The following is a 25,605-nucleotide window of genomic DNA, read 5'->3' as shown; positions in this document are numbered from 1 at the left end:
AGTTTCATCTACTTTTTGTATTTTTGCTACTACCTCACTGCAATTACTCTCATTTCTTCTTTTTCGGCCTACCACACGTTTTTCAAACAGAGGATATTGAGGCAAATGTGGAGCATATTCTCTTCTTAACCTATTGTATTCTTTAACACAATCTAGATCTGCACAAATCTTTGTCTCATCACACGCAATCAAGTACAATCCTGATAAAGTTCTGACTCGGGATAATGCCACATATGCCATACCCTCTTTAAACACAGATCTTCCAATGTTCACTAAAGCATTATCTACACTTAAACCTTGAGATTTATGAATTGTTACTGCATATGCCAAACAAACAGGAAACTGTTTTCGGCGAACACATAAGTCTTTTACAAGTAAAAATCTAGCAGAACAACGACTGATTTGTTGTACTTGCTCAATGCCATCAAATTTTATTTTTAAAAATTCAATTCCATCTCTATTTCTATAATTCGCAAAATCAACAACATAACCCATTGCTCCATTTACCAGACCTCTTTGAACATTTAAATTCCTTCTCAAAATGATACGACAATTTAAACACACATTCAGAGTCTTTTCAAAACCAGCTGTTTTAGATATAGTTTTCTCTAATGAATCCAATTTGGTTTTCAGATTTTCGGACAAAACAATTGTTGTACCCATATGCTCTATTTTATCTATTGCTTCCAGTTTCACAATCTCTTCATTTTCTAACTCTAACATTTTGTTGTTGAAGATGGAACATTCTTGCAGAGTTGGCATCAAACATATCCCAGATTTCTTCTCAGTATTTTTTTTTTAAATATTCTCAGGAAGAATGTTTTCATTTGGATACAAATTTGAAATTAATCGAGCATGTTCTACAAGATGTAAGAATTGGAAAACTAAGCGAGCTTGGGAAAGAAGCTTTCCAAGCTCGCTTAGTTTTCCAATTCTTACATCTTGTAGAATATTTTTATAATCTTCATCCTTTGCCTGTTGCATATTTTGAAGCAGTTCAGCATATTTAAAATTTAACCATATATTAACGTTTCCAATGCTTCCAAGGGACTTCCTGGTATTCTCATGTGTGAGCATTTTAAACACTGGTTGTCCTTTTACTGGAGTCAACTGCAATAGATCTCCAAAAACAATAATGTGTTTTCCTCCAAATAACCCATCATTCTCTGTTCTAAGAATTTCTTGCATTCTCAAATGCACAAAAGCAAGCATTAGATTTGAGACCATGCTTACTTCATCAATGATAAGAAGTTTCATTTTCTTCAAGACTCTTGAAACTTCAGAACACGCATCTCCAGGTAACTTGTTGTAATGCAATTTATAGCATCAGTAAACGATGTAGAGTAATCCCTTTAATATTATGTGCTGCCAGACCAATTGGAGCAGTTACAACACAAGACAGCGGTGAATCAGTCCTTTTCTGCAGATTAGTTGCAATGGCTTTAATCAGAAAACTTTTTCCTGTTCCCGCTTCTCCACTTACGTACAGTCGAACAGGCTTAAATGATGTACATGAGCACACTTTTTTCTCATGTCTGAATCCATGTTCAATCTGTTCTGTGACTTCATCATATATCTTTTTCTGCTCAACGTTTAGTTGCTTTACCAAATCTTCTAAGTTAACTCCATCCTCTTGAGCTTGTTCCATAGCTCTTTCCACCTCATCCATGGCAGTGGCAGCTTCATTTTGGATCATAGGTCTTCCTAGTGGATCCTGACTCAATGAAGTAGAACTCTGACTGTCTTGAGAACTGTCTTTAGCAATCTCTTCAGCAATTATGGTTTCTTGCTCTATTTCTTCGTTCAACATTTGCAGATAATTTAGAAAAATAGGACATTCTATGGTATCCTTAGTTGCATTAAAAGAGTCTTCATAACAGAGAAAATCTCCAAGTAGTTCCTTTTCTGTACGCCATGGCTTAAAGAGTTGCAAAAGAGCTAAATAGTAAAATTCTCTTTTGTCTGGAGCTTCGCAACTCAATTTTCAATGATTAATAAAATGGCAGTTTTTCTGCTTCACTAGACATCCTTCATAGCCAATGACTGCATATTTTCCATTATTGATATCTTCTGTGATGTTCCTCTTAAACTGTAGTTTTGCAGAACTTCATACAAACAAGTGTTCTCAAGGTGAGTACTTCTATTTGGATAGTATGTATCCAACATATTTGTCTTCAAAATATCTGTACTGTTTGGTTCTTTCTCCGCCAAATATTCAATTTCTTGTACAGATTTCAAAACTCGGTTTCGTGTTGCAGCAAGACCTAGACTCACCCAAATGATTGTTCTTGATTTGGCATAGAGACTTGCTGATGATAACCGATCAGAACATTCATATGCTCCAATTTCTCGATGCGACAACATCTTCAGACTGAAACTGTATAATTTCTTGCTTAGACTCTTTTCATGTGAAATGCCCTCCCACATTTCCTTCAGTTCTGTCTTTTCTTTTTTTGTGATGTAAGATGTCACATATCGAGCCACAGCAATAGAGTTGTCAGCAACGAATTGAATATCCATGTTAGCATTCCACATGGACAAAATCACTGGGTTGTAATCGTTGATGTACTTAGACTCTTCGTTTCTTTTTAAATTGTATGTATTTTTGGGAGATTTCCTCGTCCCAGTATGTCGTAGAGATGACATCAAATTATTTACTCTTCCCTTAGAAATCACTGGTCGTGGAAACTCAAAACGACATTTCGTGTAGTACTTTTCCTTGTTTTTAAATTTTCGACGACAGTACTTTCCACAACGATGAGATTGAAAACGTAAAACTTGTTTCCTTAAACTGTTTTCTTCAGTAGTTTTTGGAACAGCACATGTTGAATACTCTTCAATGAAACTCATTACTATTTCATCCGAATCTGATCCAAATTTGGGTGCATTTTTAATCCATAACAACATATGTATATGAGGAGCACCTCTCGCTTGATATTCCTTCCTCCAAAAGAAATCCAAAACCTCTCCAAGGGGAGGATTTTTTTTGTTGGTAATTAAAGACATCATAGCTTCAAATCTGTGATTAAAATACCTGCAAACATTCACTGGATCCAAAGAACACAGTTCTACAGGTGTTTTCAATTCTATATGTTGTATGTTTCCATTTGCCTCTCGTAGAAATTGAAGTAAGTCATCCGATGCATACTCAGCACAGCTAAGAGTGAGGAACCATGTAGGAGTTCCTAAGTTTCTTAGCATACATTTCAATTCTCCATGACGATGGAACCAATACTCATTGGTTCCACGCTGACATGCCATGATATTGATTAGCTGAGATTCCAAAATACTATCTTGCAGATTGACTTTCTCCATAAAGTCCCTTGCAGAAACATTTTGCAGATGAGCTCCATTTTTTAATATATGATTAACTGCATAAGAAAGACCAGACAAATCACTTTCATACAGTAGATGAAACAGATACCGTATGCATTGCCGAAACCTTGAATCTTCAGCATATAATCTTAAAGTCCGGTATTCAGCTGCAGGAATTTGAACTGGTCGATCGTCATATCGTCCACCACGACCTGTTGGAAATAACTGTGGAAAACAACGAGCTTCCAAACTTTTTTCCCATACACTAACGGGACTTCCTTTTGCTGCTTTCATTTGAAACAAGTCAATTGCATTCCCCATTACTTCTTTGGAATGCAAAGGATGAACAGTATAATGTTCATATATTTCTTCACTTCTAGACACATCAACTTTTTCAATTTGGCCAACTGAACAATCACTGTCTTCTTCTGTAGCTGTTTCCTCTGCTCCAACACTTACATCTTTATAGTACTCATTGTTTTTGACCAAATACAACGTTGCCTTTTTGACTTTCCTAACATCCACTAAATCTTGCCAGATTTTCTTACTCTTTGTCAGAACCCCATTAACTAGAATAACTAGAGGATCCTCTTCTACTCTTTCTACACCAATTGTATCAATATTTTTCTTGACATCTAGAGGCAAATAAACAACTCTTCCCTTTAATCCTCTTTGTAAATCTGTAGGAGGTAATTTCCCTATCTTAGGCTCCATGCGAACAATAGCTTGAAAAGGATGGACACATTGAATCAAAATTGATTCATAAGTATTTAAATCCATCAATTCAGAAGGAATATCTATCAACTGAAGATTATTATGAACTGATCTAGCAGGCAATCTATTTTCATTTAATTTTTTCAAACAATAATTACAAATACGCTGATCAAAACTCAAATCAAAATAATTTTCCACCAACAAATAACTTACAAAATCCTTCCATTCACTATCATTTTCCAATTCACATTTTGCATATAAATCAACTAACCTAGTCTGAATCTTATAATGAGTCCGTCGACAACACACACAAGTTAAATTAGGCCTTTCACTTGATTTCACCTTAAACTTAGTAATTTACTCGTCAAACTTTTCTGTACTTGAAATCTGTCCATTGTCTTCCACATTACCATCCATTACTATATCCATTTCTACACTGTCCTCTTTGCTCCCAAAATAACAAAACTCAATTTCTTCACAAATAGTCTTCACATCCACTTCAGATCCATGCAAAAGAGCACTGTTTAACTGTTTAAGCTTAAGTGCTGGACTTTTTGCATAATACAACTTTCTCACTAATTTCCTCACCTTATTATGATGCACTGCTAACATCCTAAAATGATGAAAAACACTCTGACATACTTTTCTAGAAAGACAAGCCAGTGAATGCCCATGCAAACCTGTGCTTTCTCTCATTCTGCAAGGATCTAACTCTTGCAAGATCTTCATTTTTTGTTTGAGACTTTTCTTACTATATGTACGTAAGAAATTTCGAAGCAAATCGATTGAATCCTGTCGCACACTACAAATACTACTGGACTTCCATGTGTACACTGGACCCTTAGTACGTCTCCCTAAAACTTCATCAGCTAACACCTCTTCTGCATCTCTAGACACAAGTTTCTCTTTTTCCATCACACAACCATCTTTCACCTCATATGCTCGACCACTGGTGTCAACTGAATGCACCAAATCATTTTCCTGAAAGTAACTCTCTTCATTGAAAAATGGCTCAGAACTTGAACTATGCATCCATTCGCCAGAAAATACTTCACAAAAATTAGTCTGATTAATAATTCTTTTCCATCTACTGTTCGATTTGAAAACATCAATTGCCTTATTAAGTATCCTAATTCTATTGATTACTAAAATAAATAATTTTTTCTTAACTTCAAAAGCATGATCAACAATCTTCTCTACACTTTTATTTTTCTTATAAAAAGCAGTTCTCTGTTTACCTTTCTTATCATTTTTTAGCAAATTTAAAACTACCCTATTACGAAACATTCGCCTACGAATGTCCCTAAATTGATTTACCCTTCTTTTGCTATCCATTCTCTTCTCTCCTACTCCAATCGAGACATTTTTTGTGGGCCTCTCCTTCCTTTTTAGATTTGCTGTCTCCTTCTGAATATTCACATTACCAATATCATTTCTTTTTGTACGACATATGTTGCGAAGAAAAGACTTAATTGTCTTACCAGGAGCTTTTCTGGTGTTTTTTGAAGTAGTTGTTGTAGAGGATTCCATAAATTCTGTTGCTGATGTTTTCCTTTTACGTATGGTATTTTTGATACTTCTTTGCCTTGAAGGCATTTTTGCTTGCTTTTAAAAAGTTGATTTGAATCTGTTGTTCTGAAAAAAAAAACACATTAAAGACCACTATTAGCAAATAACAAAGTAATGACAAAAATCAAACAATATAAACAATAAATTGCAACATATTTAAGTTTATACAACAGCAACTCAGGGCCTTATTTATGAAGGCCTTGCGCCACCAGTGCATCCCATGTTAAAAGAGACATACCGGCACCACAAGACAATCATAAATAATACCCAAATATAAATACCATTGATTTGGACCAAAAATCGTTTTTTGAATAACATTTAAAAAACACAGGGCAGAACCTATGTACAAGCACTGAATTTCACTTTTGAAACCTCACTGTTTCCCAAGATATGAATCCTCTATCTTGCAAATGTTGATATCAAGCATTATCAAAAAGCAAGACACAAACCAACAGCAAAGAAACTCAGGGCCTTATTTATGAAAGCCTTGCGCCACCAGTGCGTCACTTTCTTCCCATGTTAAAAGTGACATACCTACGCCACAAGACAATCATAAATAAGACCCAAATATAAATTCCGTTGATTTGCACCAAAAATCGTTTTTTGATTAACATTTTAAAAACACAGGGCAGAACCTATATACAAGCACAGAATTTCACTTTTGAAACATCACTGTTTCCCAAAATACAAATCCTCTACCTTGCAAATGTTGATATCAAGCATTATCAAAAAGCAGAGCACAAACCAAGAGCAAAGAAACTCAGGGCCTTATTTATGAAGGCCTTGTGCCACCAGTGCGTCACTTTCTTCACATGTTAAAAGTGACATACCTACGCCACAAGTCAATCATAAATAAGACCCAAATATAAATTCCATTGATTTGCACCAAAAATCGTTTTTTGATTAACATTTAAAAAACACAGGGCAGAACCTATGTACAAGCACAGAATTTCACTTTTGAATCCTCACTGTTTCCCAAAATACAAATCCTCTACCTTGCAAAGGTTGATAGCAAGCATTATCAAAAAGCAGAACACAAACCAAGAGCAAAGAAACTCAGGGCCTTATTTATGAAGGGCTTGCCCCACCAGTGCGTCACTTTTGTCCCATGTTAAAAGTGACGCACCGGCGCCAAAAGGCAATCATAAATAAGAGCCAAATATAAATTCTATTGATTTGCACCAAAAATCGTTTTTTGATTAACATTTAAAAAACACAGGGCAGAACCTATGTACAAGCACAGAATTTCACTTTTGAAACATCACGGTTTCCAAAAATACAAATCCTCTACCTTGCAAATGTTGATATCAAGTATTATCAAAATGCAGAGCACAAACAAAGAGCAAAGAAACTCAGGGCCTTATTTATGAAAGCCTTGCGCCACCAGTGCGTCACTTTCTTCCCATGTTAAAAGTGACATACTGGCGCCACTAGACAATCATAAATAACAGCCAAATATAAATTCTATTGATTTGCCCCCAAAATCGTTTTTTGATTAACATTTAAAAAACAAAGGGCAGAACCTATGTACAAGCACAGAATTTCACTTTTGAAACATCACTGTTTCCCAAAATACAAACCATGCACCCTAACTTTCTATTTTCAACTACCTGAATCCACCAATCATTGCTTGTGATTCAACAGCAGGGAAACTCCACAATTATTTTTTTGTAAACTCCTACTGTTCCAACTGTCATTTCATTCCCACACTTCATCTGACTGCACCAGAACCTTCTCTCACCATGTATTCTGTATGGATTACTGGGCATAGCTACATCCACTGGGCTCAAAGGTATGCAGCTAGCAGAGATTTTCACAACCTTGATTTATCAAATGTGGAAATCAAATGGATTGGCCAAATAGGATTGAGATGTCATCAATTGATACCATTGGTGAAAACCTTTTTGCATCTGCCAAACCCTGACCTCTTAATAGTGCACTGTGGAGGAAATGATTTGGGCACTATGACTGGGGTTGGTCTGGAAATTCTTTTAAAAGACACCTTTGATCAATTGATGACACTTTTTCCACAAACTGGCTTGGTATATTCCAATATATGCCAAAGACAGAAATGACACTGGTCCAACCAATTTCGTCCACAATTTGAGAAAGCACCGAAACATGTGAATAAATCTGTTTCTGCTTACATGAGAGACTGTGGAATGGGTTCAATATACAACAACAACTTGCGTTACAACATGCAAGACATCTACAGAGGAGATGGTGTGCACTTCTCAGATGAGGGGAATAGAATATTCCTCCTGAATTTAAGACTGTGCATTGGAACCTACTTGTAGGTACCTAAAACAGCCACAGAAACCAAAAGCTCTTTTCAGAGCTACACTACCTATGATCATTCAAAACGTTTATCTTTTTCTAACTTTTTTCACTATTTTTCACCAAAGTACGCTCCCCGGTACGCTTACCGGTGCGCGTACCGAGCGCTTCCCCCGCAAAATTTTTCAATTTTTTGTTTATTTTTTGCCTATATGAGCGTCCTAAGCCCCCCTCAGAAAACCTAGAGGGTCAGGAAGTGACTACAGTGCCCCCTTCTACCCATTCCCAACGTTGTTTGTCCTCCATCTTGTGTCTCGATTGTACCGAAACACAAAATGGAGGACCCCTGTAACGCTGCCAGTGCGCGTACCGGTGCGCGCACTGGTAAGCGCTCCCTAAAAAAAGGTGGGAAAGTTAATTACAGAAAAACCACTGGAGACACTTTCAACAAATATAGAATAGGCCCTACTATATAGCAGTCCCTACCATTTGCCCAAATTTGGTGCAATTCCATTGAGACATTTAGGCTACAGGCCTGTCTAAATATCCTGAGGTAAATTACATGACCAAAACACATATGAAGTGTTAGAATTTACAACCAATTAAAAAGTTTCTTTCATTTTTTACGATTATTTCCTGACATTTGATTGGTTATGTACATGAATAAAAAAAAAGAGAGAAGGAAACACAGCCATTTTGACTACTACTTCCTGAAGTACATTTGAAAAGAAATTACACTGACAACTTCAACTGCTTTCTCAAAGGTAAGTTGTTATTTTGGAAAGTGAAGTATGTTGTACACTTTAAGTTAAATTGAGAAAAAATATTCTGTTAGTTATTTACTATCCCTCTGTAATAGTTATAGATTGAGATAAGCTTCTCTGTTATAGTTATGGATTGAGTAAGGCTTCTCTTGTATTATTATAAATTTACTTAGGCTTTATCACATACACTTTTTTATATTTCTAATTCCAGCCTGATACCATACACTGCCCATAGATAACTTCACTGTTAAAAAATCCAAACTACATGTCTGAACTTAAACCCAACAGTGCCCTATCTCTACTGATATAATTATTTGTTATGCAATTTACAGCAACAAAATGGAAGGAAAAAAGAATATTTCTTTTGAAATTGTTTTGGACAACAACCATGATGGAAAAAATGCAGAAAATGATAACATTGACTTTATGGATGAGTCTCTGGACCTTGAATTACTTGAGTGTGTGGAATCAATGGAAACACAGAATGTAAATGAGGATATTCCAGACAATATATTATTAGAAGTTTTATTAAATTATGAAAAAGAATCAAAAGAATAAATTTATATTTAATAATCAAAAATTGTTCGAGCCATTATTCATTTTTATATGTAATTCATCAAGTAGATCAAAAATGTTTAAAATATAAAGTGAGACTTATAGTATACTGTGCAACTTTTTTGTGTTACATAGAAAGTTTGCTCATAGTTACTTACTTTCTCCCACTATATTATCTCTAATGTGTATTTAACATCTCTTTATCATCTCCTGCCTCCATGTTGTTTCTGCTTTCCTGACAGACAACGCTATGAATTCCATATACCACAATAACTTCTGTAACAACATGCGAGATATCTACAAAGGAAACAGTGTATATTAAATAATAGACTCTGCATTGGTACCTACATGTTGGTACTTAAATAAAAAAAAAGAAAAACAACAAAAAGAACAATTAATAAACATACAATTTTTAAAACTGATTCTTTTTTCCCCATAGTACGCTCCCTGGTGCGCTCCCCGGTGCGCGTACCGGGTGCTTCCCCTGCGAAAATCGAAAAAAAATAAAACATTTGACCCCGCGGGCCCTTTTATGGCCCCCACATCAAACCTACGGGGTCAGGGGGGGTCTACCCTGCCCCCTTATGGTCAACTCCCCCCTTTGTTTTTGCCACCTCTTGTGTCCCGATTTTACCGAGACACAAAATGGCGGCCGCTCCGGACTGTTTCGAATGTTTACAGACACCCGAGAGCCAATCAGCTTTCTGCGCGCAAGTCGCGTGGCGCGCCCGGTGCGCTCCCCGGTGCGCGTACCGGAGCGCGCCTGTAGATATATATATTTTTTTGAACCTAAATTACTCAAAATCCACTGGAGCACATATCTTGAGACATAGCAAAGGCACATCGGGCTACCAGTCCCTACAATTTTGCCAAATTTGGTGGAAATCCATTCAGCCGTTCGGGCTAAAAGTGAAATCGACCGCCCTATGGAAATTAACATAGGGAAAACGCGTTTTGGGACCCCCCTTTTATCTCGGCCCCCGCTTGATGACTCCTCCCCAAACTTTCAGGGAAGGACCGGAACGCCGCAAGGCCATTTTGAGAAGAATTTCAGTCAGATTCGTCAACCGGCGCTAAAGTTATTCCAAAAAGAATTTTGAGATTTAACATTGAAAAAAATCCTAAGTATAACTACCTACTGGCGACTGCTAGTAGGTAATATATATATATATATATATATATATATATATATATATATATATATATAAATATATATATATATATATATATATATATATATATATATATATATATATATATATATATATATATATATATATATATATATATATATATATATATATATATATATATTCACTGAAAAAACCATAGGTTATAGACCATATATAGTTAGGAATTTGCATTTACAAAAACATTAAAAATTCACTGAAAAAACCATAGGTTATAGACCATATATAGTTAGGGATTAGTTTTTACAAAAGCAAGAAAATTCACTGAAAAAAACATTGGTTATAGACCATATATAGTTAGGGATTAGCATTTACAAAACCATAATTTACTCGCACAAAACCATAGAAATTCGCATATATAGTTAGTTGCAATAACTATATATCGCGCACCCACAATCCACTGCTGATGATGTCACATTTACATCATTCATGACATGGTCAGTGACATCACTGATGACATCACTGATGACATCATCCAGTGACTGTCTGTTTCTGTAAAGTTAAAATTTGTCTTACATATTGAAGAAGGAGTGGATGTATAAGTGTCTGGATGAAGGATTTAGTAGGTGCATGAGTGAGTGAGTGATTAAATGTGTCTCACTGAGTGCATGGGTTAGTGACTAAACTGTCTTAATTTGTGCATCATTATATCTGTTGTTCTGTAAACTGCTGCATGTGTTGATCAGTAGCTATATGAGTAACTATATGGGTTATTGATTGGTTGCCCAAGTATTTGTATGGGAGAGTGAGTGTGTGTGTGGGGGTGGCTTGGAGGTGTGTGACTCTGTGCATAGATGTGTGAGCAGTTGATTCACTAGATGTATGGGTTCAAAAGTGCATGTTGAAACAGCTGTATGGGCGGTTGACTGTCTCCATGAGTGTATTGGTGAGTGATTGGATTTCTCAGTGCTACATGTCAAAGTAAGTACATATGTAAAACACAGTACATGTAAGAGTTGACATATATAAATAACTGTGCATAAGAGCCAGTGAATGTGTGAGTGGCTGTATATATCATTGTGAACTTGTATCAGTGATTGTATAAGAGAGTAAATATGTGTTAGTATATGTTTGATTAAGTAAGGAGTGTATAACTATATAGTTGAGGAAATGGAGGTGTGATTGATTCTTTGCATGACTGACTAGGTGTGTGAGTAACTCCATGGATGAGTGACAGTCGGTGAGTGTCTGTTTACACTGATTGTATCTAAGGTTATATTAGAGTCTGAAGAGGTTCATCGTATTATCACATGAATTATATCATCAGTGATGTGATCAGTAATGTCAAATGAGATGCTATCAGTGATTTCATCAGTGATGTCATTTGAGATGTCATCAGTGATGTCATTTGAGATGTCATCAGAGATGTCATTTGAGCTGTCATCAGTGATGTCATCAGTGATGTCACTGACCGTGTCATGAATGATGTAATATGTGACATCATCAGCAGTGGATTGCGGGTGCGCGATATATAGTTATTGCAACTAACTATATATGCAAATTTCTATGGTTTTGTGCGAGTAAATTATGGTTTTGTAAATGCTAATCCCTAACTATATATGGTCTATAACCTATGGTTTTTTCAGTGAATTTTCAATGTTTTTGTAAATGCAAATTCCTAACTATATATGGTCTATAACCTATGGTTTTTTCAGTGAATTTCATTGGTTTTTTAAAAGCTAATATCTATAGCTGTAAAATGTATTCTTTATTACATGACGTATCACGTAGCCACGTGAGACACCTCATGACGCGTCGCATAAACGTGACGTATCGTCTCTGCAGCACAAACAAAACCCGTAACGTAAGCGCGCCGGAGCACGCTTACAGATATATATATATTTTTTTAACCTTATTTAGACAAAATCCACACGTGCACATATCTTGAGGAATTGCAAAGGCACATCAAACAAACATTCCCTACAATTTTGCCAAGGTTGGTGGAAATCTATTCCTTTAAATTTTATTTTACTGTTTCTCTTGGTTTTCCCCTTGTTACGCTTACCGGAACGCTACCCGGTACGCAAACCGGACGCTCCAAAAACACAAGATGTCGGACTCCCGTTACGCTGCCGGTTAGCTGGGAAGCGCCTCTACTGCAAAAAATCCCAATTTTTTTCTTTTGCCCCGCGGGGAACTTTAATAGCCCCCTCATCAATCCTAGGGGGTCAGGAGGGGTCTACCTTACCCCTTTACTTCATTTACACCTTTTTTTTTTCACCTCTTGTCTCTCGATCCTACCGAGAGACAAGATGGCGGCCGCTCCGGACTGTTTACAATGTTGACAGCCAATCAGCTTCTCCTCAGACTCCCGTTACGCTGCCAATAAGCTGCCCAGTTAGCTGCCCGGTTCGGGTACCGGGACGCGTCTCTACGGCGAAAAATCGCATTTTTATTTTTTTGCCCGGCGGGGCACTTTAATATCCCCCTCATCAATCCTAGGGGGTCTACCTTGCCCCCTTTCCTTCATTTCCCCCTTCGTTTTTCAGCACCTCTTGTCTCTCGATCCTATCGAGAGACAATATGGCGGCCGCTCCGGACTGTTTACAATGTTGACAGCCATATATATATATATATATGAAAGCTCCACTCGCACCAGCCTGTAGCACTCAAAGGCGGGTGCCTGCCAGTCGGGGGTGCACCCGACAACAATATCCGCTCCAACAATCCCTCCCCGCAATACTCGGGAAACAGGAGGCAGCACTCCAAAGATAGGATTCACAAAGTTTTAATCTCACAAAAAGCGCTTTCGGCACTCGGCCTTCGTCAGTAATGAGACAGTGAGAAGTTCCAATCATCATTCATTTAAACTTTCACGTTGCGCGAGTAATAAACATAAGGATAGGACTCAAAATTGAATCGGCATCCGCCATCTTAGAGTGGATGTGAAAGCATTGTGTTAAACGCTTATGTTAACAATTATGCATAAATCATTGTTAGAATGCAAAAAGCCCAATATGGCTACAATATCCACACAATGCAATTGATTCTCATGTATTGATACTTAATCACGCCCTGGATGGGCAAACATAAAGATAGAACTCAAATTCAATCGGCATCCGCCATCTTGGAATGGGTTCAGGTATACAAATGTAAAAGCATTGTGTAAAACACTTATGTCAATAGTTATGCATAATTCAATATTAATACTCACAAGAGCCGTTTATGGCTACAATATCTACACAATGCAATTGATCCCCATGTGTCATCACTTTATCACGCCCTGGATGGGCATAAACCATTCATAGTGTCTGCAACGTGACACAACCCTCATTCCAAGATGGCGGATGCCGATTGAATTTGAGCTCTATCTTTATGTTTGCCCATCCAGGGCGTGATTAAGTATCAATACATGAGAATCAATTGCATTGTGTGGATATTGTAGCCATATTGGGCTTTTTGCATTCTAACAATGATTTATGCATAATTGTTAACATAAGCGTTTAACACAATGCTTTCACATCCACTCTGAGATGGCGGATGCCGATTCAATTTTGAGTCCTATCTTTATGTTTATTACTCGCGCAACGTGAAAGTTTAAATGAATGATGATTGGAACTTCTCACTGTCTCATTACTGACGAAGGCCGAGTGCCGAAAGCGCTTTTTGTGAGATTAAAACTTTGTGAATCCTATCTTTGGAGTGCTGCCTCCTGTTTCCCGAGTATTGCGGGGAGGGATTGTTGGAGCGGATATATATATATATACATATATATATATATATATATATATATATATATATATATATATATATATATATATATATATATATTTAGGGCCTCTTGCAAAATATTCCTGACTCTCCTCAAGCCATTCTGTCGCCTCTTGAACTTCTAGCACTTCCCCTTTGATGCTGAGGGAAGAAGCTTGGTGTCAAGGAAGGGATCTAAATCCTCGAGAACACACTGCCCGAGTAATTCCATCTCCTCAGACGGGAAATCCACCCTCATTTTCCCAGCTCCACCAAAAACATTTTTAATATCTTTCTAAACCTTCTGAATTTAAGTGAATGTTCCCACACATGCCAAACTATCCTTAATAAACTCTTTACCAAACAGTAAACCATTGGCCTCTGACCCCCGACTCCTTATTGGCAATCTTAGACAATTTTGAGTCTATTTTCGTAAGGTTACTTTTCTTCCTCTCAACACATAAGGCTTCATTAGAGCTACCCAACAAGCAAATTTCTCTTTGCACCCACTCATGCATCTTTTCCAAATTACTGCATGCATTATTCATATATGCCTCCTAACATATATCGAAAATCTTTTTTAAAGGACCTAGCACATCCATTAATCTATCCTGATAACCAGTTTTGCCTTTATCCAGACCCTTCCTAGGATCCCCTCCAGAATATTTAGAAACACCACCATCTTAGGATCCAGCTTGGAAGTACATGCCACCTTATTACTCAACATTAATCTTGGACACTCTGACCTTAATTGAGTTTTCCCTTCCTTTGGCATTCACATCGGACCCAATTCTCCACATATTGAACCACGTGATTTGCTGGGGTCCACTGAGGCAATAAAGTATGCTTACCAAGAAGAGGATCAACCATGTCCTCCCTAAAAATATCCAATAATCCTTTAACCACTCCAGCTTTCTTGAGGTCCCTCTTTTGTCTTTTCATCCTAGTTTCCTCCGGATTTGAATCCTCAAAATAAGAAGAGCAACTTATCTCAACATCACCACTACTTGATGATTCATCACAAGCAACCACTTTGAGACCCCTTTTTGTTGCCTTTATAGCCATATCCTCCAACTCCAAATGAGTTGCCCTTTTCCTATTTTCACCGGAAACATTATGTTGCCTTACAATATGGGATTTATCCAAATCAGATGCTTCTTTTTCTGGATTGTGTTTGTTCCTCAGTAGACACGCCTGCTTTTGCCTTTGACTCCTCAACAGGCCACAAATGCTTGTCAGACGATTTACTTATGGCAAGCATTAACCTCTCCACACACTCATCAAATCTTTTTCCTAGTTGAGATGCCAAATTCAAGTAAGCCTTATCCACAGAAGCCTGAAACTTCCCATCCAGACTCTGACCCTCAGCTGAGATTACCATAATGGCAAAATAAAGATTACTTCAAGTTAACTCTAAAAAGGCCTGACTGCCACCTATCAAAAGATATCAACATATCTAAACTCCTCTAAACTTGCCGACGAAGCATCTACTCAGCGTAACTAGTAACGATAATTTCACATTACCAAAACATGGCTGTTGTCACTCCCCACTCTCAAAGCTATAGTTTCTAAAAACAAAATGGCCCCTACTCACATGCCTATATGCTCACGTAGCTGGGAGCGAGTAACAGTGCTCACACAAAAGTGGTTGAACAGCTGTCAATCACTTGAGCTACAATTAAGAGCAGCTCACTCACTCCCAGCAGGTCAAACCTGCCAGCGTAGTGCTTCTTTTCAACAAAAGCATATACGCCGCCAACCGTAAGTCCCATCGAAATAAAGTTGTTCTCAGTGTGCCCAGCCCTTTCCTTCCATAAAAAAGCCCATCAATGATACTGAAATTATCAAAAAAGGTAAAACAATCTTAACCCCTTACTTAAAATGTATACTACATCTACCAAACAAACAGCTCCTTAAATAATGTTCAAATCATCATCAATCATTTTTACCACCGCCATTCAATGACTTTGGCCTTCAATACGAGTGGCCTCTTAAATCTGTTAGGGCCAGTCTTGGGATTAATTGGAGCATCACTAATCTGGCGTCTTACATTCAGAGACTTTACCTTTCTAGGTGAAATGAAGGCATTGAGAGTAAGTAGGTCAGGACTTACTGATTTCGCCAGAAGCTCCTCATTTCTATGGGGACACTCAGGGTCCCACTCATGTACTTGGTAACTGGGAACACATGGTTTCTGTTTTTCTTACTCAAGACCTGCATGGCATTCTGTCACTTCCATTCATCAAATATGTCTATTCCTACAGTGGTTGTGGATTGCTAAGGTGTCACACATGCAAGAATGTTTATCTGTTTTTCATTGTGTAACTTTTATGGGCTTCTGTTGGAGTGTATATTAAACACAGTTTCTGTTCTGTTGATGAAATGCTAATACAGTACCTTTACTACGATTCTGTACAGTTTTCCCAAGGTGTTGCACACTTAAAGCAATGACTAATCAATGAATGCAAACATATACATTGGTTTATTCTGTTGTCTTGAAACTAAATGAATGACAAAAATTGCTAGCAAAATGTTTTTTTTAGGTCACAACCAATCATTCAGTTTGGAATGAACTTAAGTCAGCGGTTGGCATAGTAATGAAGTTCCATGGCACCTTCTTAATTGAACCGCTCACACATGGGGCGTTCACCATTCTGCTGAGCATGGTGTTCTTCCCTCTGCTATACTTCATGACACTAAATGTGGCACGAGAGAAGGAGAAACACAAGGAATTACTATGGATGATGGGCTTGCGTGACATGTCTTTCTGGTGAGTAATCAAAGTTTTAAATATGCTTGAATTGGATGGTTATCTTATCTTTTACCATTGTCATCTTATCTTTTATCACTCCAAAACATAACTGCTAGTCTGCTTCTAGGTCACTGAATATTCCCTTCTAATGTTAACTCGCAGGGTGAGTTATTGTTCTGTGGTTACAAACACTCATTTTGACATCTGGACATAATTGTTTAAAGGTCAATTTTCAATGTTTCTACTTTGTTGCTACATAGTATACTACTCAGTTTTACCATTACACACAACTGGATTCTGCACTCTTTCCATAAGTAAAGTTATAGTTTCTCCGACTATGTCAATTTACTGTGTAGTTTTCTGAGTATCTTGTCCACGTTATATCTCGAGTAGTACTTCTAATTATTTTGGGCCAGATGTACGACCATTAAAAATTGCGACTCGCAATTTGCGGTCAATTGTGAGTCACAATTTGGAATGTACAACAGTGTCAGAGACACTGATTGCGATTCCTAATGGGGTCGCAACATGCAAGGCTAATATTAATGAGCCACTCGCAATTTGCGACCCCATTGGGAATGGCTGGTCCTCCCAGGGATGGTGGCCTGCTGGGCTCAGCAGACCTCCATGTCTGGGATTGCTTGTCAATGAAGCAGTTTTTTTTAATGCAAAAACTGGTCGTACATCTGGCCCTTTATTCTCTGGATTATTTCTATTTTTTTTTACTTTTCTGAATTTTTTACTTTTAGGGTTGGTTGTTTGTGTGCATTTGATCCTGAGGAACTCTGAAATATTCTAGTCCATTCTGAAAACTACAAAAGGACATTCATGGTTTGTGGCTTTCAGCTCATTCATAGACTTCTCAGAACCTTGTAGGACCTCCATTACATGAACCACTCCTAACAATGCTTTTATTTTTTCTGTTCTCATGGCCACCCCTTTGATAATCTTGTTGGCTTATATTGCAGTAGCCAGTGGCCCAAATACCATTTTATGAAAAAATAATTATGCATGGGACCCTTAGCCCATGTTACTGTTAGATCTGAGGGAATTTAATATGAATCACTTGTATTGCTTGGAATAGGTAAGTTCAGAAAATATCTGCTTTATTAGCAGTTAATAAATGTGTATTTTGGGTTTCCTCTACCATGCGTAGTAATAACCTCAAGTTGTGTCTTTGCTTATTTTTATGTAGTATTTTTACAGTTTTGGGTAGTGCATTTCAATAATTTCAGAGCACTGACTAGGAGCTCCCTAGTTGCCATATTGTAAATGAGGTGTAGAAAAGAGCATCATCAAGTGACTTTTAATATAAACAGCCATCTATATGTTGGATTTATAGACCTGTGAGGGACAAGTGTTCTAGACAATATACTATCTATAATAATAACGCCACATAAAATAACTATTCACATGTGAGATGGTGAAGGTTGATGAAATGACCAGTCGCATAGCAGTAGAAAAAGGGGTCCAGCAGGGATGCCTATTAACCTGACCCTCTTCAGGAAGGAGCTGGCTTGGCAGTTGGGGCTGGACTGTTCCCATTGGGCACAGGGTCAAGATTGATTTGCATGCGGCCAGGTATAAACTGAGGTGGCATGATAAACAGAATAATTATGGATTTAACCCAGATCTCTTGACTGGGGCTGAATGTTTTGATTTGTTCTGCATTTAGCCGCTCAATTGTGTGTCCTTTCAATTAAACTGACTGTCATCCGAATAATTTGATTTTCCCAATTGTGTTGAAAAGTAAACATTAAGTGCATAAATTAGTCTATCAACATTTCTGTATATTATCAATAACACCTTTTTCCTTTCCATACAAAAACAACCCACACCACCTGCACATATGCATATTACGTTCATGTCGAAACACATTTTAGCATATGGTGAAGTCTTTGAGCACCTCAAATCCACAAAAATTGGTTCGACATATCTCTAGTAAATGCAGAAATTATACTCTTCAATGTCTCTCTTTTCTTTTAGTTCAAAAATTAGTTCATTAGGATAAAGAATTGCAATAATGTATAGAATATAAAAACAGTGAGGGTACGAAGATTACATACAATATATCAGTTGGATTAAATAAATACTATGGATATAAAACAGTCAATCAAATATTTCGTATATAATCAATACAACCATATCAAATGCTACATCGGTATGAGAGGAAAAAACAAAAGAAAGATAATTTTACACATTCTACAGAAATGTATAATACATAGTGAAGTATGAATAGAACTGTATAATAACATAAAGGAAGTCATGGGGGTTTAGTAACTTCTTGCTGCATAGGTGTAGGGAGAGCAGAGCATTTAGCACTAGTATCAATATATAGTGTAACCCCTGTCCACAAATCTAAAGGTTTGGATTATAGATGTGTCGGGTACACAAATGTGGTGTTTAGCCTATGATTGTAACAGACAACGTACCACCATGCTTGATATGAGAGTTTAGTGAAGTCTTTCCAATTCTTAGTTATTTGTTGAAAGGCTACTGCTAATACCAGGTCAATTACTTTTACATTGATGTCACAATTTTCCCATATAGAAGATAAACTACCTAAAAAGATATTTGAAATAGAGAAGGAATGGTTGGCGTAAATTTCAAATTAAGTTGTGACCACACCTTTTCCAAAAAAATCAGAACAAACTTGCATGTAAAAAGCAGATGGAATAAGTCTGCATGTGGTAGCGAGCAGGACCAACAATTGTGTGAAGTATCAGAAGGATATGTACTAAGGGCAAGGGGAAATAGTAGGAGCCTACTGTAAATGAAAAAGAGTGTTTGTGTCGTGTTTGCGGCTCTATAAGATTTCCTAAGTTTAAGCCATTTTTTATCCCAGAAATCTCTCGACCAAGAGGTGTCAAGTTCCTTTTCCCACAATAGTTCTACCATAGTTTTGTCTCTTGGAATAGGTGAGCTGTGTAAAAATGTATATATAATGGAAGCCTTGGATTCATGAAGTAATAAGGAACGCAATTTATCTGCATGAGTGGATTCAGGAGGTTTGCTAATATGGGATGTTGTGTGTTGTGAAATAGCAGATTGGATAGCTTGTGTTAAGAGAGAATATTTGGAACAGAAATTTGAGGGAAAGCCAAAAACAGTACTAGCTTGTATGAAGGGTACAATCACATCTCGATTGTATAATTGGTTCACCCAGAACAACCCTCGTTGTCTCCAAGATTTCCAAAATATAGGTCTATTATTTATTAGGATGTGTTTGTTGTGCCATATAGGAAAATTGAGAAAAGATGTCTAAGGCGTCACTGGAATAAATTTGGAAGTATGTTTGAGGATGGGAAACAGATTGTGGCTTGTGCGTAAAGGACAAATATTCACGGAAGGAGAAGGGAGAGATAAAAGATCATTCTAGTGTTGTCCAAAGAGAACAATTTATGGAAGGAGGGAAAGCCAATGTGATGACTGACTTAATATGAAGGAATCAAGATAAAAAGGAAAGTCAGGAAAATTCGTCCCACCTTCCTATTTTGAACAAATCAATTTGTGGATGGACGTACGTGATTTCTTGTGTCTCCATAAAAAGGAAGATAAGATAGAATTACGTTTTTTAAAATGTTTGAGACGAATTGATAATGGAATATTACAGATTGAGTATAGGACTATGGGGGATAGCATCATTTTTATGGTGTCTAAACGACCCCACCAGGACAAGTGTAAGGGATGCCACTTTGTTGATAAAGAAGATAATCTCTGTATGCAATTTTCCATGCATCGTGACAACGTTCCTGATATGAAAGGAGCAAAATGCAAACCTAAGTATTTAATACATTGGGGGCTCCATGAGAAACCTAAAATAGCAAAGTCAGCTTTAAAAGTATATTTTGTCAAGGGTAAAATTTCACACTTGGCCCTCTTCAATTTATATCCAGACACAAACTTAAAGGATTCCACTTCCTCCAGAAAAGCAGGTAGAGAGACTTGAGTTTGCGAAAGAAACAAAAGCACATCATCGGAATAAGCTGCCATTTTAATTCTGGTCTCCTTATAAGTAAAGATGTGAATGTTATTGTTTTGACGAATTCAGAGCAAAAAAAGGTTCTAAGGCGATAATAAAAAGAAACGGAGAGAGAGGACATCCCTGTCTAACTCCCCTACCAAGGTTAAAATAAGAGGAGATATCACCATTTGCTGTTGCAGCTGCTCTTGAGTTGGAATACAAAATCGAAATGAAAGCAATCATTTTTGGACCAAAACTAAACCACTTAGGTGTATGAAAAAGATAAGGCCATTCGACTCTATTGAAAGCTTTTTCTGCATCCAAAGCTATGGCTGTCAAGGAATGAGAAACATGTGAGGCCTTGGAGAGAATATCAAAAAATAAACAAGTGTTGTCAGTAATAAGCCTCCCCTTAACAAAACCCGATTGCTCAGTCCCCAGCAAATCAGTCATCTGAGATTCCTATCGCATTGCTAGAGCTTTTGAATTTTTTTATTAATCTTTATTGACTAGGGAGATAGGTCAGTAATTTTTACAATGTTGAGGATCCTTACTATCCTTAGGTATGAGGCATATAAGAGCATCGGAAAAAGATCCAGTAGAGCCTCCGGATTGTAAAAAAGTATGTATAAGGGTATGCAGTTTAGGAATCAACAAGGAAGCAAAGTGAGTAAAGAATTCTACAGTGAAACCATCAGGGCCAGGGGCTTTATCTTTTTTGAGAATTTTTAAAGAGGCTTGAAGTTCTTTCTGTGTAATGTCGGATTCTAAAAGGGAGAGATCTGGGTGCAAATCAGGGGAACAACACATTTTGGAAAGGAATTGAGAGAGAGTGGTCAGAAGAAGGAGTTTCAGATGAATATAATGATTAATAGAACTGAAGGAATTCATTTAGAATCTCTTCATCCTTAAATTGCAATGAATGATCAGTGACAAAAACAAGAGTTTAGCTTATTTTGTTTAACTTTTAAATAGTTAGCCAATAATTTTCCGTCGCTAGATTTCAATAAATAATTTGAAGCGTTGTTAGTAGTGTCTTGATTAAATTGAAATTTGGCTTTTAGGAGTTCAGATAGGCAGGTCTTTCATTTAGAAGAGTAATAAGAGTGTTCCAATTTCTCAATTTTGGATAACAGAGCATTGGTGGTTTGTTGTGCTTTTCTACGTTTCTTGGAAACAAAACAAATAATAAAATCTCTGGCTGAAGCCTTAAAGGCATACCAAACTACTTGAAAAGACATGTCATCCGTTTGATTAATAGTGAAATATTCATTAAAAAAAGAAGTGAATGATGATGTAAAAACTGGGTCTAAAAATAGGGCATTATTAAAACGCCATTTGTGAAGCAATTTGGTTTAATGTAAATTATCAAGGTGAATGGTAACAGGAGCATGATCAGATATTTGAATAGAGCCAATATCCTCCTTCATGAGTGATTGAGAGATGTTATTAGATATAAAAATATAATCTAGACGTGACTGAGTGTGATGCGCAAGTGAGTAAAAGGAATAATCTCTTAAGGTTGGATTGCAGATTCTCCAAGCATCTTTGATTTTGTATTGTTTTATTGTTCGTGTAAATAGTTTATGAGATTTATGAGGTACAAAGGGAGCTGATGAGTACCGATCCAGAAATGGAGCCAAAATTTCATTGCAATCACCTGCAAGAATAAAATTATCATCGTAACACTGTGTAATTTGTTGAAGAGATCGTAATATTATCCACTACGAGTTTAACAAATATTCATCTACCTACTTGATCTGTACAATGTGATAGAATCTTAACGGAGAGAGATTTACGGAAAAGAACAAGAACTCCATTGCGTTTGCCATCACCTGGGGAGAAAAGAACTTCACCCACCCACCCTCTTTTTAGTTTTGCTGATTCTTCATATTAAGTGAGATTCTTGTATACATGCAGTATCTGCTTCCAATTTGGCCAGATGGGTCAAAACCCTCTGTCGTTCAATAGGCGAATGTAAACCCCTGACATTCCACAAAACAAATTTTAAAGGCATAGATTAAAACTGAGAAAATGCAAAAAACTCCAATGAGAACAGCATCTTTAGCTATTTAAGCAATGATTGACATCAAACCAACTGTATACAGAGTGAAACAATTGAACTAGGAAAGAAAAGCAAGAAAAAAAAGGAAAGCTGTGAAAAAACAGCCTCTGAAAAGGAAAAGAAGATTGCGAAATTGCGGAAAAAAAATGAGGAAGGTACGTAATAGGATAGAGCAATCAGAGAAAGAAAGAAAGAAAGAAAGAAAGAGAGATAAAAGTAGCATAAGAAAGACAGAGAATAATTGAGAGAGAAGACTTACACATAATCCAGAGCATACGAGAGATGGAGGGATGGAAGGCCACATGGGACAATGACGTGTGCAGAACCCACATGGGAATGCGGAAAGAGGGACAGAACGAACAGACTTAAAAAACATAGGAAAGAGACAACACGCGGGAACAACCTGTTTGGAGAAAAACAAGAAATAAATATACAATGAAAACAATAACAGTATAAATTGACCACTGCTTACATATTAATAAATGACAGTTGAGTCAAAACCAAATTTAAAGATCATGAACAAATTGGTAACCATAACAGAATCTGTAAATTGTCTAAGTAGAGCTAAATTAAGAATTAGTATCCATTCTGTCAGCATGGTAAGAGTATATAAAGCTTTTTAGCTTGACTGGGACCTCAAATCTAGTAGTTTTGTTATTAATGGTCACTTTAAATAGGCAAGGGTGAAAGAGACCATATCTTGCATCCATTGAACGTAGTTGCGGCCTTAATGCTAAGAACTCCTTGCGTCGATCAGTAGTTGGTATAGCATAGTCTTGAGAAAAGAATAAAGAGTTTCCTGACCAAGTTATGCGATTGATTGTTCTGGCTTCTGACAGCACTTTCAGTAAATCAGTGTATTCAAGAAAATATAAGATCACTCCTCTTGGTTTTTGTGCTGATGAAGGAGACGTCAGATGTGATGGAGGCCCCAATCGATGATCTCTCTGGATGTTTAAAATAATGCTCTCAGGTAACTTAAGAAGCTTTGGAAGAAAGGATTTGAAGAAAGTAGGTGGGTCCGAACCTTCCGTTCCCCCTGGAAGGTCATAAATACGAAGATGATGCCTCCTGTTCCTGGTTTCCAAATTCTCAATTTGTTTGTGGAGCATGGAGACCTGAGAGCATAGAGAGTCCACTTTGGAAGTAGAGGAAGATAAGGAGTCAAAATTCTGCTCCAATGTAGTGACTCGTTGATCCATATTTGACCATTTATCAGAGAGCATCTGAAGCGTGGAATTAGTTTCCTCCATAAATGGGTGTAAGGCTCTAATTTCTTCTAGTAACAAGTCCATTGTGACAGAAGTGGATTGTTCAGGTAGAGAAGAAGGGTCTTTTTTCAACCTTTTAGTTGATGCTTTAGTGATGCTAGAACCTAAAGTAGTATGAGACTTCGACGATGCACCTTTAGGTGAGGTAATGACTGAGTCATCCATTTATAGACAGTTATAGCATGAACTAGTATGGATCAAAAATCTACGGAATGCAGGTTTAGGTTGGGGCAAGTTTTTATATTATCTTCCACTAGAGAGAAAAAATGAGCCCAACCAACATGTAGCATCTGCAGTTACATGATCTCCGTAGCATACACATATAAATTGGTGATCAAAGACTTGTGCAATGAAATAAAGTACCCTGTCAATATAAGTGTATCACTATTTGTGTTGTAAAAACTAAGAAGAAAATAAAAATCAGATTCAAAATACTAATTGTAGTGAAGAATATCCAAACTGATAGGGTTCAAAAGCACTTTATTTGAGTAGCTTCAAACCCGGTGTTCCCAGCTTGTGGAGTCGGGTCACAGTAAACATCCGAACATTCTATCTCTGCCTTTAGCAGAGAGTACGGGGTGAACCAAAGTGGGACAGGCATGGGGGTGGAGAGGAGGAGGAGAAACCAAGGGTGAAGTCACAACACATCATCCTCCCTAGGGAGAACACGAAGGGATAAGGTGGGGGCGAGGAACAAGTGAGAGAGAAAGAGGAAGAATAAGGACCTCAGGAGGGTGAGGGTGGGAACACAAATGTAGGTGGAAAACAACCTTATCCAAAAGGAAATGCAAACGTCATAAGTATACAGTCTTGTGCAGAAGATCACATTAAAGTTCCCTAAATAGCACGAGAATTTTTCTTAGAGTATCCTCTGCATATTCACCCTGTTGTATTTGATTAGCATGTTTATATTCTAGGTGTGTTAAATCATTTATTAGTTGATTATGAGTTTTCATTCGTTCTTTCCTTCGGGTGGCGACAAATGTAGCAGTTTCCCCCTTAATGCCGCCTTATAACTGTCCCAAACACTAAAACGTGAGGCACTGTATTGGTTCATGTCGAAAAATTCTTTTTTCCATTGGTCTATATGAGTTATGTAATCCTGGTTAACTAATAATTTCCTATCAAATGTCCATTGGGTGTGGGGTCGATTATATCCCGGTGCTTCCATTGTAATGTATATAGCATTATGATCGGAAATTGTCTTTGGATCTTTAACTATCCGGGTGTTTGGAGCAATATCTGGAGTTGCAAAGAAATAGTCAATACGGACATATTTCCGATGTGGGTAAGAAAAAAAGGTATATCCGGGATCTTTACCCTTTTTAAGCAGCCATATATCCTGGAGGTTGTGAGTCTGAATTAAATTCAATACTGCTCTGAACACCCTGGGCTTCCGACCCAAATACTTGTATTGATTCTGTACGGACAGATTTTGATTAAATGTCAGATTAAAATCGCCACAAAGAATCAGGGTAC

At 37.2% G+C, this 25,605-nt stretch overlaps 1 protein-coding gene across 1 annotated transcript in view; it reads left to right on the top strand.

Annotated features, from left to right (window-relative positions):
- LOC147702336 (ATP-binding cassette sub-family A member 10-like) overlaps positions 1 to 25,605 on the top strand; it is a 1,673,715-nt gene that overhangs the window by 307,116 nt on the left and 1,340,994 nt on the right. Inside the window, exon 6 of the mRNA XM_086930968.1 lies at positions 16,618 to 16,844. Coding sequence (XP_086787094.1) covers positions 16,618 to 16,844 — 227 coding nt within the window. The remainder of the gene's footprint in view (positions 1 to 16,617; positions 16,845 to 25,605) is intronic.

The sequence above is a fragment of the Lissotriton vulgaris genome, chromosome 7 (genome assembly GCF_964263255.1).
Source record: "Lissotriton vulgaris chromosome 7, aLisVul1.2, whole genome shotgun sequence".
Classification (NCBI taxonomy): Eukaryota; Metazoa; Chordata; class Amphibia; order Caudata; family Salamandridae; genus Lissotriton; species Lissotriton vulgaris.
Note: the sequence above shows the minus strand (reverse complement) of the source record. Positions and strands in the feature narration are given on the sequence as shown.